This window comes from Callorhinus ursinus, unplaced genomic scaffold, assembly GCF_003265705.2.
Source record: "Callorhinus ursinus isolate GAN/ISIS: 27379988/994484 unplaced genomic scaffold, GSC_fseal_2.0 scaffold5, whole genome shotgun sequence".
Classification (NCBI taxonomy): Eukaryota; Metazoa; Chordata; class Mammalia; order Carnivora; family Otariidae; genus Callorhinus; species Callorhinus ursinus.
This window is the reverse complement of record NW_027397067.1, coordinates 28241870-28257539: the sequence shown is the minus strand read 5'-3', so window position 1 is coordinate 28257539 and position 15670 is coordinate 28241870. Positions and strand designations below refer to the sequence as shown.

At 33.9% G+C, this 15670-nt stretch overlaps 1 protein-coding gene across 3 annotated transcripts in view; it reads right to left on the bottom strand.

The window, feature by feature from the left end:
- Nucleotides 1-657: 657 nt before the first annotated feature.
- Nucleotides 658-15670, bottom strand: part of PKIA (cAMP-dependent protein kinase inhibitor alpha) — a 92580-nt gene continuing 77567 nt past the window's right edge. For 2 of the 3 annotated variants that reach the window (XM_073892912.1, XM_073892913.1), the window contains 2 exons: nucleotides 7294-7471; nucleotides 658-4148 (listed from right to left, as the gene is read on the bottom strand). In XM_073892912.1, coding sequence (XP_073749013.1) covers nucleotides 4069-4148; nucleotides 7294-7444 — 231 coding nt within the window. In that variant the 5' untranslated portion in view covers nucleotides 7445-7471 and the 3' untranslated portion in view covers nucleotides 658-4068. Of the gene's footprint in view, nucleotides 4149-7293; nucleotides 7472-14526; nucleotides 14662-15670 lie in introns of those variants that run through there. The other variant, XM_025871469.2, reaches the window with a different exon arrangement.

The window sequence follows — 15670 nt, the reverse complement described above, 5'->3', positions numbered from 1 at the left end:
AGAGCAACACCAAAATAAAAGAAGTTAAACTCTCTGCTTTTTTCTATCCCAAGATGTTATTCCTTAATATAGTAAAACCATGGGTGTTTGTGAACACTCCACTTTGTTATTCACTCATTTTAAAGCTTTTTAGTGGCATAAACAGAGCTGGTGCACCTGGAAACTTTGCATTTTTTCTAAATCGGTTCTCAGGTTGTGAGTATGAAGGTGGGAGCAGGAAAGATGCCAAAGTTGCACAGGGAGTGTTTTCAAGGAGCAAGTGTGTTTGTGTATGTGTGTGTGAGAGCAAGAGAGAGAATGTATATGGGTGGAGGAAGGAGTGTTGTAAAATTTTCAGGGGATTCTGATAAACGTTGGTCTTTCTTCTGATTGAAAATCACTGCCCTGCAGATGAGCAAGTAAGAACCATAAGAGCATAGTGTTTGTGGGGCTTACAATTAATTTAAGAGTTGACTCTGGTAGATGATGAAGTCAAGGAAGTGGGCTATGGAATGGTGGTGAAAATTACTGGAGTAAAGGCCCCGAAAAAGTGAGGCCAGAATGCCGGTATGTCCACCACAGGATGGCTGAGGCTTTGAATTTCTCCTTTCTCACTTGAAGCACTTTCTCAAGCACCAAATACATAGTGTAATAAATACTCTTAATAGACTGTGCACATTTCAGAAAAAATGTATTACTTTTAATACCAATTATGTGAGCATGCAACATTACTAAATACAAAAGTCATACAAGCTCACAAATGACTTCAGAGACTGCCACTCTTTAATTAAAGAACAATCTGGGGCCTATTAAGACATCATAAGTCCTAGATGCTTTCCTCTGTTTACTTGATAACTATACATTGTCTTCCTATTGCTACAAGCTTTACTCAGAAGCTAGGTTACCTGGCAGTTACATTCTTTACCCGTTATTGCTTCTCTGAAGAGAAAGAGCAACATCATTCATCTTATAAAATGGTGCATCTTCACTGTGTCTGAGTAAAACTCAAGTGTAGGGCATTTACAATGGGCAGTTCTTGGGATGTTGCCTAAAAATTGAAGACTGCCTGTTATATATTGGAAAAACATTTCTATGAATTATGAGAACAATATATTGGCATAGGATGTTTACAATTGATAAAAGGTAAATTTGACAAGTTCATACTTATTGCAAATGAGTAAAACTGAAATTTTCATATTTCTAGTTAATTAAATAAAACGAGTAGCATGGAACATAAAAAAAAATCTGAACCATGCCAAATTTATAGACTTCATGACAGAAAAATATTTGGGGGAACATATAACACAAAAAAATAAATTCTAATTGAATTTCTTTTTTTTTTTTTCCAAAGTGTACTTTCTATGATCTAGTCACATCTGTGTCATTACTTATCTAGGTAACGTTGAGAAAGACAATTCCCTGTTCTGAGACTCAGTTTCCCTCTATAAAATATGGAGGTTGAACCAGTTCATGTCTAAATGTTCCCTTACAGATAAAGATGCTCTATAATTGGCTTTAATTTTATGGTCATGTGCAGTAGAAAGCTCCTTGGAAAAAGACAAAGATAGGTTCAAATCTTAATTTCAACATTTATTAGCTTTTTAAACTTGGAAAAGTTATACCTTATTGAGCCTTAATTTCTTAATCTGTGAAATGGGATAACACTACCTCTTTAATCAAATTCTCTGAGGAGGAACTATTAAATGGGAGAAAATGTGCTGGGAAGTGATTAGCATAAGTTATTGGTTAGTGGGCATTCAATGCACAGTCTCAAACCTAACGCCTTAGTTTTCTACCTTTTCCTTTTGTCCTTAAAAATTCAATTCCATGTACATTATTGACTTGCAAGTAAAAGATATGACAATACAATTTGGAAGACACTGTGAACTTTTGCTGAGCAACATTGTAGGATGTCGACATTTTGGAAAGTAGATTTTTATCTTCTAGCTTGGGAATGCCTCTGGGTTTGAATATAGCAGACAAAGTAGCAGTAAGAGGTCAAAATAATTCAAAAGCTCCATATGACTTTGCAATTTAGCACTATTATATATTCAAAGACAAGCATGACACCACATGCATTAATAATAATATATCACATAGGAATATAAACTCTCCACATACACTCAGCACTAGTCCTAAACTTTACAAAATCACGTAACCAGTTTGGAATTCCACAACTTTAAGGATGGAGAGAACTTTACCTAGATTCACAAGAAAGCTATGAGGATAGCAAATGAGGATACTGAAAAAGTGATTTTATGGGTTAGATATTTTAAATGGACTACCAGAGATTGTCTAAAAAAGCCTCAGGAACCTCTCTTCCCACTTGTGAGTCTATTAATAGGTGGGTTTCTTTGAATTTTAATAGGGCATTTGGGACCCTAACTGGTTAGAATGAAGTACTCTAATATTTACTATTTTCTGAGAGACTTACATTATTAACATTTTTTCTAGTAACGTATGATTGAGGACTGAATGATACCCTTGCCCTTATCCTACTCATTTGGAAAGTATTGTAAGGGGGGATGAGGGAAGATTGACCTTTCTTAGGGCTGAGTTCCCCATATATCCATGGAGATTATCTGTGGAAATGCTGCTTAACCTACCTCAAATGGGACTGTATCTAAGACCTTGAGGATAATTTAAGTGGGTCCTTTATTGTAAAGGGTCTTCCTGTTATCTGCTATTTGTCCAGTAACCCATGAGCCATTGGCATATTACCGGTTCCTTATTTATTACTACTGATAAATGATTTTATAATACTGACCAGTGGGATTACACAGCTCACAGAAACTTTCCATATAAGAATCATGAGATGTCAAAACACAGCAGAGGCTATCAACAGTATTAATGAGGATTTTGTTAGCTTCTAATGATAATTATTATTGTATCAGAATGCAATTCACACTAATTATTAGTAAAAGTTTACAAACATTAAAAAGTGCATAATAACATTTGTATCTGATAGGGCTGAAAAAAGACATGAAAAAACACAATGCAAGGGCTTTACTTTTGTGATTGGTGTCCACATGATTGCAAGATAATTTTTTCCATCTGTTACAGCTCCATCCAGATAAGCTGTCCTCTAAATTTAAATAGTAGCATACAGCACTGAGTAATTTGATTCCATAAGAACAAAATGTTTCCTGTTCTTAATGTTATCTTATCTTTCCCACCATCCTGATTCTCCAAAATCCTCATAATTAAAAATTTTAAAAAATATATTAATTGGGGAAAGTTCTCCAATTGAAAATAAAACAAAATTTGCATATTGAATTCTGGTCTGTGCAGACACCAAACAGACTGAATTTCAAGTAAAATTCACATTAGCGGATATTTTCAAGTGCCTCTATAATAAAGCAAAAAAGTCTTGATGAATTAGTTAGACTTAATTCATCAACAGTGAATCAAGGGGAAAGGTTAAGTTAAAAAAAAGTGTGATCTATCCTGTGTACACCACACCACACTGTGGAGAAGGAAAAAGGCAGCCCTTTTAAAAATGAGTGGTATAAAAATTCACAGTCACATACATTATTTTTGTTTCTCATAAGCGATCAAAGAAGGGGGCAGTGCTGAGCGTCTATTTTGTACAATACAAAACAGTGTAAATAACACAGCAGGAACACACAGATACATAATGCTAAAAACAGTGCTTTCTGGATGGTTCTTTTACTGGGTGAATACTTAGACCAGAGATATTTAAACTCTGGGGTTCAACCAACCCTTTGCAATTAGACACAATTAAATCCTCTGACATTGTGAGGGGCCAGATGCTACAGGAAGAATCATCTAGGTCAGTGCTACTCTCTACAAGCATTTTATCATATGGTCAAGTGAAAGGATCCATATAAAAATGACATCCAAACACAAGTCACATGATTTCAACCATTGCTAATGACAGAGGTAGAGAAAAGTCTGTCTGCAGCCACAGCCTCTGCCCCCATTTTTAACATGATAATGAGCAGATTCCTACAATGCAGGACAGCTATTTTTCCCACCCCCTTTTCACTCTTGGAAACAAATTCATTCCAGCCAGGCCTGGAGATTTGAGACATTGTCAGATGTTGCTGAAGTTATCAAAGTGGGGTGTTAGCTTTCAGATTTTGCTGCTTCCCCCTGGGCTTCCCCACTTTGTTCTGTAGAAGTTCGTTGTGCATCTTCTTCACCTTCTGTAAGAGACAATAAAAAAAGGATAAAGGCAAAATAAAAAACTATTGCCTATATTAACTGACTCTTAACATATCATATTGGAAATTTCAGAAATACTCAAAAAGTCTGAAATTCTCATAGAGACAAGTGTATTTTTTTAGTAATCAATTCCTCAATTAGTGTTTCAAGGGCTGGCTAATTCTGGTTCTATGAACTTGGGACAGCATGGCTCAAAAACAAAATAATAACAATTTTACAATGGTTAGTGATAATTTATGCTAGGAAATCTCAAGGCCAGGTCATGGCACTTATAGTTTCACAGGTTGCAGAAATCAGAAGTGATTTTAGGCAGAAATAAAAAATGGGAAGCAAGTTTACCGTTTTACTCCTGTCTTATTTTAAGAAATATTTAAAAACTGCATTTTATATTATTTATAGTACTTGTTGATAATCCACCTGATTTTTTAGAGGTTTAGTTAATTTAAATTAAAAGCAACAGTGGAAGATGAAAGGACATTATGTTAGCTCATTGGTCCCTTGCCAGATAGTTATGATGGCCTCTGGTCTGCCCTTAAAGAACATATGCACAATGCTAATAAAACCACTCTCATAATTGCGTACTCAGCAGCATTCTCAGCTTGTGACATAGCAAACACTGAAATTAAACAACGCCTTCTTCCCATATTAGGTCACTTTATCTACAGTTCAATACTTGCAAGCTGTAGGCCAATCCTTGATTCAAAGATTCATATATCTGCATGTATTAGTTCATTATTAAGCAACCGATATAGCTTAGTGGACAAAATATTTTTGGATGTTCAATAACGTAAACTATATCAATGTTTGCTGATTGTTTGTTACCAAAATTCAAATGGATAGAGGTGAGTGGGCTGTTCCATTCTTTAAATGAAAATGTTGAAAGGCAATTTCTCCTTTACTCTTAACAAGTATACACAAAACATTTCACCAGATACCATACTTTAGGGAAATTAAAAGCAGTTCTACATAAATATATATATATTCTGCTCCTAAAGGAGTTCTCAGGGTATGACTATATATATATATATGTATATATATATATATATATATATGACTATACATATATATATACACCCATACACACACACACACACACACACACACACATATAATGCTCATAAACTATTTTTGTTATTACTGCAATGAACAACCTCCCAAGATGTGTAGATGGCCTGAATCTGAGGTGTAGAGATTCGCATGCAACAAAAACGTGATAAATAAGAAAAGCTCTTGATAAAAGAATGAAGTCAAATTAGGGCAGATATAAGACAGCAGAATATTTAAGGATGAAACTGACTGCTTAAATATAAGATGAGGAATTTGACTCCCATGAGGCTTGGGACTTTCTAGGTGTCTGGTAACACTTCTCAGGGCTTAGCATAATGCTGCAATTGCAGACCCGTTGCTAGAGATGCTTGTTAACAAGTCAAGGTAAACATGGGACAGCAATATTGAGTATAAACTAAAAAGAAGTTGAAACACTCATGAGTTACAGAGGAAGTCCTTCACAATACTCAGCTATTGATATTTCATTTGTCATTATATGTTTGTCAGTATTGCAGTTACTATTTTTAGTTCTTTATACTTAGAATAATAAAAAAGTTACTATTATTTATATTTTGGCTGGCTCTGGACTTTAGGTTTTGAAGACAAAAATTTTCAGGGGCCTGGAGAATGGCAATTAAAATGTAGAAATGTTTAGAAAAGAAGGCATTTGGTGGCATAAAGGTATCTTAATTATTTTAAATTGTTTAATAATACCATTTGTATAAAATATAAAATTATTTTCTTATATTTATTAATATAAAATATCAATTTCAATTGTTATATAATAATTTAATATATTATCTTGTGTAAGATAGGTCTTGATCCTGATGAGTCTTAATTTCGGTGAAAACAAAAAAAGAAGAAATGGAACTGCTCTATTAATAATATTAGGGGTGTCTAAAATTAATGCAGATTATTTAAAATAGAATATTAACATATAAATAAAAATACAAATCTTATAAAAGAAATTAGCAAACTCTCAAAGACTACAGAAGAACTTTACTTACCTCATGCCACCAAATTGCAGTAATTCCCTAAGTCCCTTCTGAGAGCTGCTTTGATAAGTAACTTCTGGTAATTAATAATAGGGAAACAACAAAAGCTAAAATATATGTTAAGTCTGTATATTTCAAGGTGGTGATGTTAAAGTTTTATTTTCAATTTGAATTTGAAAAGACCAATCTATGACCTGCTGACCTTTAGCCACTGAATAAAGTACTATCCCTAGTACTTAGGGTAATATTGTTAAGCTGTTTCATTAACCTATACTCTGACTCAGTTTTCCAATAACTGGAAAGCTTTGTCATAAAAACTCTAATAGCAAAGAAGTACTGAGCAGTTACCATGAGCCAGAAACTGGTAAGTGCTTTTCATGTACACAACACTGTGGTTCCTTAATCATGAACTCCTTTTTTTCACTTTTAAAGGTTATTTTTATACAAGATTTGTTAGGGAAATACATCCAGTTTTAAATCTTGCAAAAGTATGGATGAAAGAACTATTGGGATTCATTTAAATACTCAGAAGTACTTTGATATTACAAACTTGTTTTACTTTTCCATTGGTACTTGGGTAAGAAGAGTACAAAGCCCAATAATAAGACAAATTTTCCAAAAACCCATTCTATCATGAAAAGAAAACTGAAAGACCTTTTACCTAAGACATTGATGTAACAAATTGTTTTACTTCCATTTTCAATAGTGACCTAGAGACCCTTTTCCTTCAAAATAGTTATTGAAATGTTATAGGTGGCCAATGTGTTACTGAAGGTAGGAGCTCCAACTTTGTTAAATATTCTCTGTAGAAATTTCAGAGCTTTTATGGAGATTAGAATTTTTTTAAAACCCATGTGCTTTATTGATTGCATTAGTAAAATAAAATTAAGAATTCTGCATTTGAGTGGGAAACCCTATAAAGAGAAGACACTGAAAATGGCGTAGTCCTTGGCTTTCATCTTGCCTTAGACTGTTCTAACTCTACCAAATTACTTTCAAAGGTGGTTTTCATGTTTTAATCCTCCTCAGTGAAATGCTACAAATAATCCCATGTTCACAGAGAGATGTGTGTCAAACAACTCACCTGTCTTGTTGATATCAAGACCTGCTAATTTCAAGGCTAATTCATTGCTGTTGCCACTTGCAGAGGAAACCAGGATATCATGTATTGCATTTCTTCTACCTGTTCTTCCTGAAGCAATGAAATCTGCATATGTAGTTTCCACATCAGTCATTGCTAACAAATATCCACATAGCAGGGACTACAAAACAAAGAAAAACTAATAGGTAAATATAATGTTGGTCAATGGTAACATTTAACAAAGACACTTGTTCAATTACTGGCCTAATATATGAATGTGAAATAATTGTCTTGCTGACGTGTTTGCAAAGCAAGTAATGCTTTAATCGTTGATCAAAGGTCAGCGAATTTTTTCTGTAAAGGCCTGGTAGTAAATAAATTAGGCTTTGAGGGCTATATGGTCTCTATTCCAATTACTCAATTTTGTGGTTGTAGTGCAAAAGTAGTCCAAGTAAAATATGTTAAATAAATGTAATAAACTGTATTTGGAAAAATAGTAATAGGACCAGATTTGACCTGAATACTATAATTTGTGGAAACCTGATTAGGTCATAAAATTCTCCTTTTCTAATATCATTTTAGTCAGTCTTCAACCGCAGAGATAAGAACTTGAGAGCAGTAGCATACCAAGGTTGGGGTTGGAATGGAAGTGGTCCATCCTAGAGATAAGCAGAATGCAAGTACATTGTCTGCAGAGTCTAAGAACAATAATGAAATTGGACCAAAATTCAGTTTGCTTTTTATTATCACCATGTACCAGCAATTCTTTTTTTAATTTAATTTAATTTATTTATTTGAGAGAGAGAGGGAGTGCACGAGCATGAGTTGGAGGCAGAGGCAGAGGGAGAGGGAGAAGCAGACTCCCTGCTGGCAGGGACCCTGATGCAGGGGCTGATCCCAGGACCCCGAGATCATGACCTGAGCCAAAGGCAGATACTTAACTGACTGAGTCACCCAGGTGCCCCCCAGCAATTCTAAGCAATGTCAGTGACCAAATAACTGCTCCCAGTCCAGGAGGATGGTTCCCTGTGGCCCCTTTGTTAAGTCATTGCTTGAGAGGAATAACAATCCTTCTTGACTGAATCTTTGAAATAAAATGTTCAGGTTTAAAAAGGAGTCAATTAGGAGTGCCTGGGTAGCTCAGTTGGTTAAGTCAGACTCTTGATTTCAGCTTAAGTCATGATCTCAGGGTTGTAAGATCAAGCCCTTTGTTGGGCTCCATGCTGGGCATGGAGCTTGCTTTAGGGTGTCTCTCTTCTCTCCCTCTGCCCACCCCCAAAAAGGAGCCAATGAAAGTGAGTTTTCTAAAAAAAATATTTTCAAGGTAAAATATGATATATGTATTAACAAAAGACCACCAAATACAAATCTTTGGTTTTTTCTATGTTTAAATTTATGTCCTTCCTGGGGCACCTGGGTGGTTCAGTTGTTAATGTCTGCCTTCGGCTCAGGTCATGATCCCAGTGTTCTGGGATTGAGCCCTGCATCGGGCTCCCTGCTCAGCAGGAAGCCTGCTTCTCCCTCTCCCACTCCCCCTGGCTTGTGTTCCTTCTCTCGCTTTGTCTCTCCCTGTCAAATAAATAAATAAAATCTTAAAAAAAAATAAAATCAATTTATGTCCTTCCCTAAAAGTCAAAAGAAGGATGGTAAGATAAGAAACAATAAATTTCTGTTGCATTAATTTGTTTAAACAGAACTTTAAAATAATTTCCCTCCTATTCCTAAATATTCCAATTACATTTTATTATAGTTTAAGATTAAAAACATATCAATAATCAAGAGAAAGGAATCTTTTCAAAGTATAAGAAATATGGGGGAAGCAAAAATGGTGGAACCTATACATCATCATGGGCATGCACACTTGCACAATGAAATAACTTGATGCCATCTACACTGCAATTTAGGATGGCAGTCAGTTGCACATCCTTTTAGGCTGAGTTGCCCCAATGCATATTGATGAGGGAGCTATTAATTCAATCTGGAGAAAACTTTTATATTTTCTCTTCTTTAAGAGGAAGCTGAAACAGGAATGAGGGAGGAATAGCATAATACACTTTTGAAATAGGAAATATATGTATGTACATGCTTACTGTGACTATATTATGAGTAACTTGGTTTCCATTCACTCAACTATATCTACCATTATTTTTTAAGGGAATATGATTTAATGGCTATTATTTTATTTAAAATTTTAAAATGCTCTTCAGAAGATCCTGGGTTTAGTCATGGAGTGACTTTTGGAAAATCACTTGACCTCCTGTTCTTCCATTTTCTAATACGTAAGGGGAAAGCTGAAAGGCATGATGATTAATCGCACTTCAAGTGAAGATGTAAAAACAATGATCACTTAAAACGATCTCATTTCTAAAATTCTGAATTTGGAGATTCCTTTCATGGCCATAACCACCTATTCTTTTTTTCCCCTCTTCCTCTTAATGAATCTGTTCTTCGCACTGGTTATATTTTTAATTCCTTTAACCCTTTCTTAGCTTCCTCCAGGTTCAGTCTGGATCAATCGCCAACCAATTTCATGTAACTTCTTTTTGGCATCAAGAAGGCCCTTTGACCTACTGTCACCTTGATCTTCCTAAGCCTCACCTAGGAAAACAGCATGGTGCACTTTCTCTGATCTCATTAACTGGGTAGCTTAGTGTTACCAGAAAAAGTCACAAAATTGTGCCAATTGGCTCAACTAGAAATTTTTTACTCTATTATTAGTATACACTCTGAGTTGTTCAGAAATTCTTTTGTTCACCTCTAGTTGACTCTTCCTTATGCTTTTCTCTGTGGGAAGGATTCCAAATGCTTTACAGGCCACACAACCAGATACCACCTGCCTTAAGATATGACTTTGCATCTTCCTTCTCTGAGAAGATATAGGACATCTGCTTCAAATTCTCTTAAATTTCTTCCTCTCTCAAACATATTTCTCTGTAAAACACTATTCTTTCTTTCCTAGATGAACTGGTTTCTTTCTTTCTAAGGCATGCTATTGATTCTATTTCCTGTCGCCTCCTATAGGACCTTGCTCCATTCATTATTTGTTTTCCTCAATAATTTGAGTCTTCTTTCTCCTCTGCATTTCTCCCATAAGTCTGTAAGCATGTTCAAGTCCTCTTACTAAAAAAAAAAAAAAACAAAAAAACAAAACCAGAAAACAACAACAAAAAACCCAATCATTTAACCAAATATTCTTCCTCAACCTTCATACATCTTTACACAACCATCTCTTTCCTTTTTTAAATTTCTCAGAAAGGGTCAGCTACTTTTATTTTCTCACTTTCCTTGAACAAATCTTTAAAATGTCTGTATTCCATTGGCTTTTATGTAGTATGTTTTATGGAGATTACATTCTTATGGATCACTAAAATGATTTGTATTAACATTAAGTTACTGCTTAATTATTACATTTCTTGTGAATGCCCATCCTGGTTTGATCTCTCTACAATACATGACATTGACAATTACATTCTCCTTGAAACTCTCCCCCAGCACATACTGCAAGCTACAGAGGCAAGATTATTACAGGTAGTATTATAGATATTATAGCTATCTGTATTTGAACCTAGACTTTCCATTAAGTTGTTATGCTATATCTAATATTTCTGTACTCATTGTTTCATCTATAAATTGTCATAAATATACTTAGTTCTCAAGGCAGCTATGAGAATTCATTTGGATTACATATCCAAAGAGCCTAATACAATGTTAAGCACATGGTAGGTGCTGATAAAAAAACAAAAACAAAACAAAACAAAACACCACAGCTAGGGCACGTTCTGCATGGAGCACTGGGTGTTATGAACAAACAATGAATCATGGAACACTGCACCAAAAACTAATGATGTAATATATGGTGATTAACATAACAATAAAAAATTAAAAAAAAAAACACCACAGCTATCACCTTACCATTCTGGTTCCATCCTATTTGACTTTTGTATTCTTCACAGATTTCTCTTCCTAGGGAACATTTTGTAGGAATTTAAGGTCAGTCCTTGACCTTTTTTTCTTCTTTCCTGTCTAACTTGAAAAACTCATCTAATCCATGGCTTCTAATTCCTCACAATGGATAATGCAAAAGTATGCATCTCCTGTTTAGACTGTTTTAACAGGCACCTCACACACAAGGGCAACTGCTTGCTACATAGATATTTTCACCTGGTTTTGCATAAGCATTTCAAATTCAGTAAAACAAAATAAGATGACAACAAAACATAGAATAAACTGGCCTTACTAATACACTATGTTGAAGCATACTTTTGCTTATTTCTTTCACTTGATAGCCATGTCTAATCACTTGCCAGGTCATGTTGATTTTTATTTGATGTCACTCATATTTGCTCCCTGTAAAACACAGGGCAAGCTCTGCCCAGGATTATTGCTGAGCTTTTCCACAATCTGGAAAGAATCCACTTTTGTTGCTTTAATTTCAATCCCTAACTCTCATACTTGGTACGTTGCAGAATAATGCAAAATATTTTTCCAGAGCTTCTCTGCTGCTCTATTGCTGAAGTCTGTGATTCTCCCTGGAATGCCTTCCTCTAACAAACTTGCTTGTTGAATTGCTTGTTGAAATGGATTTAGCCCTCAGAATTCAGCCAAATAAATGCCATCTTCTCTTTGTCTTCTTTTCCCTGTCTTTTCAGCTGGCACTCCCACTTGGGCCTTGATTTGTGCATTATAGGGCACTTAAATTCTAACTAGCATTTTAGTACCTCTCCTTCTAGACCGAACATAAGCTCTGACTTATGTTTGGTCAGGAAAATGTAGTTCCTGTCTTAGGAACTACATTTTAATGTTTTAGTTACATACAGTTTCTAGTAGAGTCCTTTGCATACCGTCAGTGCTAAATAAAAGTATGTTGAATAAAACTAAACAATGAAGAAAAAATATATTACATCCTTCATCAGTAGCCACAGAGAACTTCCCTCTTCCCTGTTTATACTAAATTACCAAATCCTAAAAATCCAGAAATTTTTACAGGTGAGGAATCTGAGGACTAGACAATTCTATGATCTGCTCATCTTCACACATTTAATTAAGTGTCTGGAATGAAGGTCTAAAAGTCTTACTTCATTTTTCTACTTTACCAGCTTGCCTGTCTGTGAGTAAGTTGTAAGTTTGAATAAAGGTTTGACCTTGGAGTAATTCAGTGTTATTAGTTATAAAGATATTTTCATTATCTATTCTACCACCATTAACCAACACAGTATCTAATTTCTATGTTACTTTGACGATTTAGAATTGGACATGCATATCAACCTAATAAATATTATCTCATAAAAGTTAAGGAAAGGTGGAGTTACAGGAATAAGTTTGTCTAACAATCACTGTTACTGTCTCTCACTCTCAGTCTCTTTATGGCTTTTTAAAACACAAGCTTTTTTTTTTTTTTTTAAAGCACAACCGCTATCATTTCTCATCTGATAGCAATGCTATGGAGTAGGCTAAAATATCCTTATTTTCAGATGAAGAAAATAAATCTCAGAGATACTAAGTGACTGCTAAATAACACACAGAACTCTGACTTACCCAGGTCTATGGGTTTTGCATAGAAAGCATTGTATTTTGCAATAGAAGTTTTCCCTTTTTTGCCATTATCATTTTTATACATAGACTCATAATAATACATGTGACTGTGGGGGTTTAATATCTAATTCACTTTGCTTTTAATAGTTTTAAGGAGATTTTAATAGTTTAAGGAGATTTGAAACAGATAAAAGTGGTGACATTTTCCATGACAAGATATGAATTAAAAGAATATGTGCTGTGTTATGATTTGTATATCTGGGAATGTTAAAAGATCCTGGCAGTAATTCTGCTTATAAAGAGGGGAGCCAACAACTTAATTTGAATTTTCGCTTAGTGTTCTCTTAAGTAACAAGAACATGGAATAAGAAAGAAGGTTTTGACAGATGTAAGTGTATATTGTGTTCACCTTTAAAATGTGTATATATGGTTTTCAATTGGCTTGAAAGACACTAATGGCATTTGTGAGAAGAGCTCATTCCTATAAACTTCTCTCCTTAAATACTTACAAAACATAGTTGCTAGATTGCTGTGCTGAGTACTGGGCATTCAATTATGGTCCATTATAATTATTATTATAATAATAGTTATCATAAAAGTAGTATTTCATTTTTATTACATTTTTTTCTCTGAACAATAGACTTATTTTTCACTAAAAAGAAAAATAGCTGACAAATAGCGCACATGTAAACACATGAATGAGGAAGAATACAATTACATTTTTAGACAAAATATATAGATGCTATGAACTCTTTTTTTTTTTTCCCTCTCTTTCCATGATTATAGTTCTTTTAGTGAATTCCCATTAGGTGCTGAAAAAAGAGTTATTTTTACATGCATGGCAGCTATGTTATTTTTTCTTTCAGTTAAACAGACACAGCTCTTCAGTTTAGTGATATGACTACCAGAGACCGGAAATATCTTTGACACCAAATACACCACTGTATAATGACTTTGTAATTTTGCTTAGATATTCTGGGACGCTATTGCCAAATGATTATGTCTAATAGATACTCACCAAAAAATGATAAAAGTTAAAAAAAAATCTAATGTCAGCATTAGATTATTAAACCTGGTAGAGGTTTAATAGAGTAGCAATTAGCACACATTCTGGCCTTATAAAAATAATTAGAATAAAACCTGCAAAATTTACCAAAAGTGGGCTCCACTAAAGTTTCCTGTTTATGTTGCTATAATTAGAATTTTGTAGATAAAGCAAAATGGTAGTACTAGATATAAACAAGATAAAATGGTTATTTTTTATTTTTTGTATCCAGTTAGAGAAAAAAAGCAAATTATACTAATAGTCTGATTAGAGAGAAAGAAACACATTTCATTATTTAAGTACTGTACCATTTAAAGTTAGGTTAAATTTTAAACCATAAATCTCCAAATATTGATATCTAAAAAGCCAATCAAAATTCAGGACTAAGGAACAAGCTTGCTCTTTCTTTTCCCCCTTTTTAAAAAAATCTCACTTTCTCACTCTAACAAAAGAAACAGTATATTGGTATTCTAAAAATTCTTCATTTGTATAATGGATTTCTAAACTGAGATTCATGTTGGTCTTTCCCTTGTTTATGTCATTATCTTTTTAAATATCATATATACAAATTATTTGAGAGACTAAACCAAAAGATTTTACCCTTGTAGATTTCACAGATTTGAATAGATTGCAAGAGGCTAGGAAAAGTATGTACTTACGTCTCCTATATTAAATAAGTTGAAGCATTCCACATAGATGTGTATCTTAAAAGAAGTTGGGCGTATGAAGCTGCTAAAATGATTTTTATAGTGACATTGAGTCATGAGCCAAATGGTGACTAGATAACATGCTAATTTTACTCCTGTAAATGGGGACACATGAAATGAGACTCACAGACTTGGAAGAAAGAATGAAGAGAATGCCACCAGCAGGCACTGAAGTCTTCTCTCTAGTATGAATGGTATGATTTCTTTTAAGTTTAAAAGAGAAGGAAAATTCTTCCTGTCCTATATTACAAATGCAATTATATAACTTCTCAAAAGTGTGTTAAAAGCTTCTGAGTAGTTTACTATGTGCTTAGGGCTTGGTCTACATTAGTGTTTCTGGAGCATTTTGGTCTCAGATATCCATTACATTCTCAAAAATTATTGAAAACACTAGTGAGCTTTTGTTTATGTAGTTATAGCTGCTAATATTTATCATATGAGAAATTAAAACCGAAATATTTTAAAATATTTATTAATCCACTTAAAAGTGTAAATAATAATCCTATTACATGTTTCCATAAATAATATATTTTTAATGAAATGAAATATATTTCCAAAGCAAAAAAAAAAAAAAGTGACAAGAATGACATTGTTTTACATTTTGCAATTCTCTGGCTTAATTTTGTAAATGTCTGGCTTTATAAAAGACATCTGGTTTCTCATATCTGCTTCTGCATTCAATCTGTCTCAATATGCTGTTTTAGTTGAAGTATATGAGGAAAATCTGGACTCACACAGATTTTTTAGTTGGAAATGTTAGGAGAGTTTAAATAGCCTTTTCAGATGATTGTGGATTTTTTTTTTTTTTTGCAATGTGGAATCTACAACCATATCAATATGCTTTCCATACTCTGTTTTATTAAAATCTATTGTCTGTCTTGTACTTTAAATGGACCTTTTGCTTATGCATATATATATACATATGCATACATATGTGTGTGTGTGTGTGTGTGTGCGCGCACGCATTTAGTATCAAGCATTGGTCATTTGGAAGATACTGCTCACTGGGTTATGCAAAAATTCCAAATGGTACTGTATTATACAATATCACATATGTTAGTTACACCACCTATCTCATCAGAAAAGTCTTTAAGGA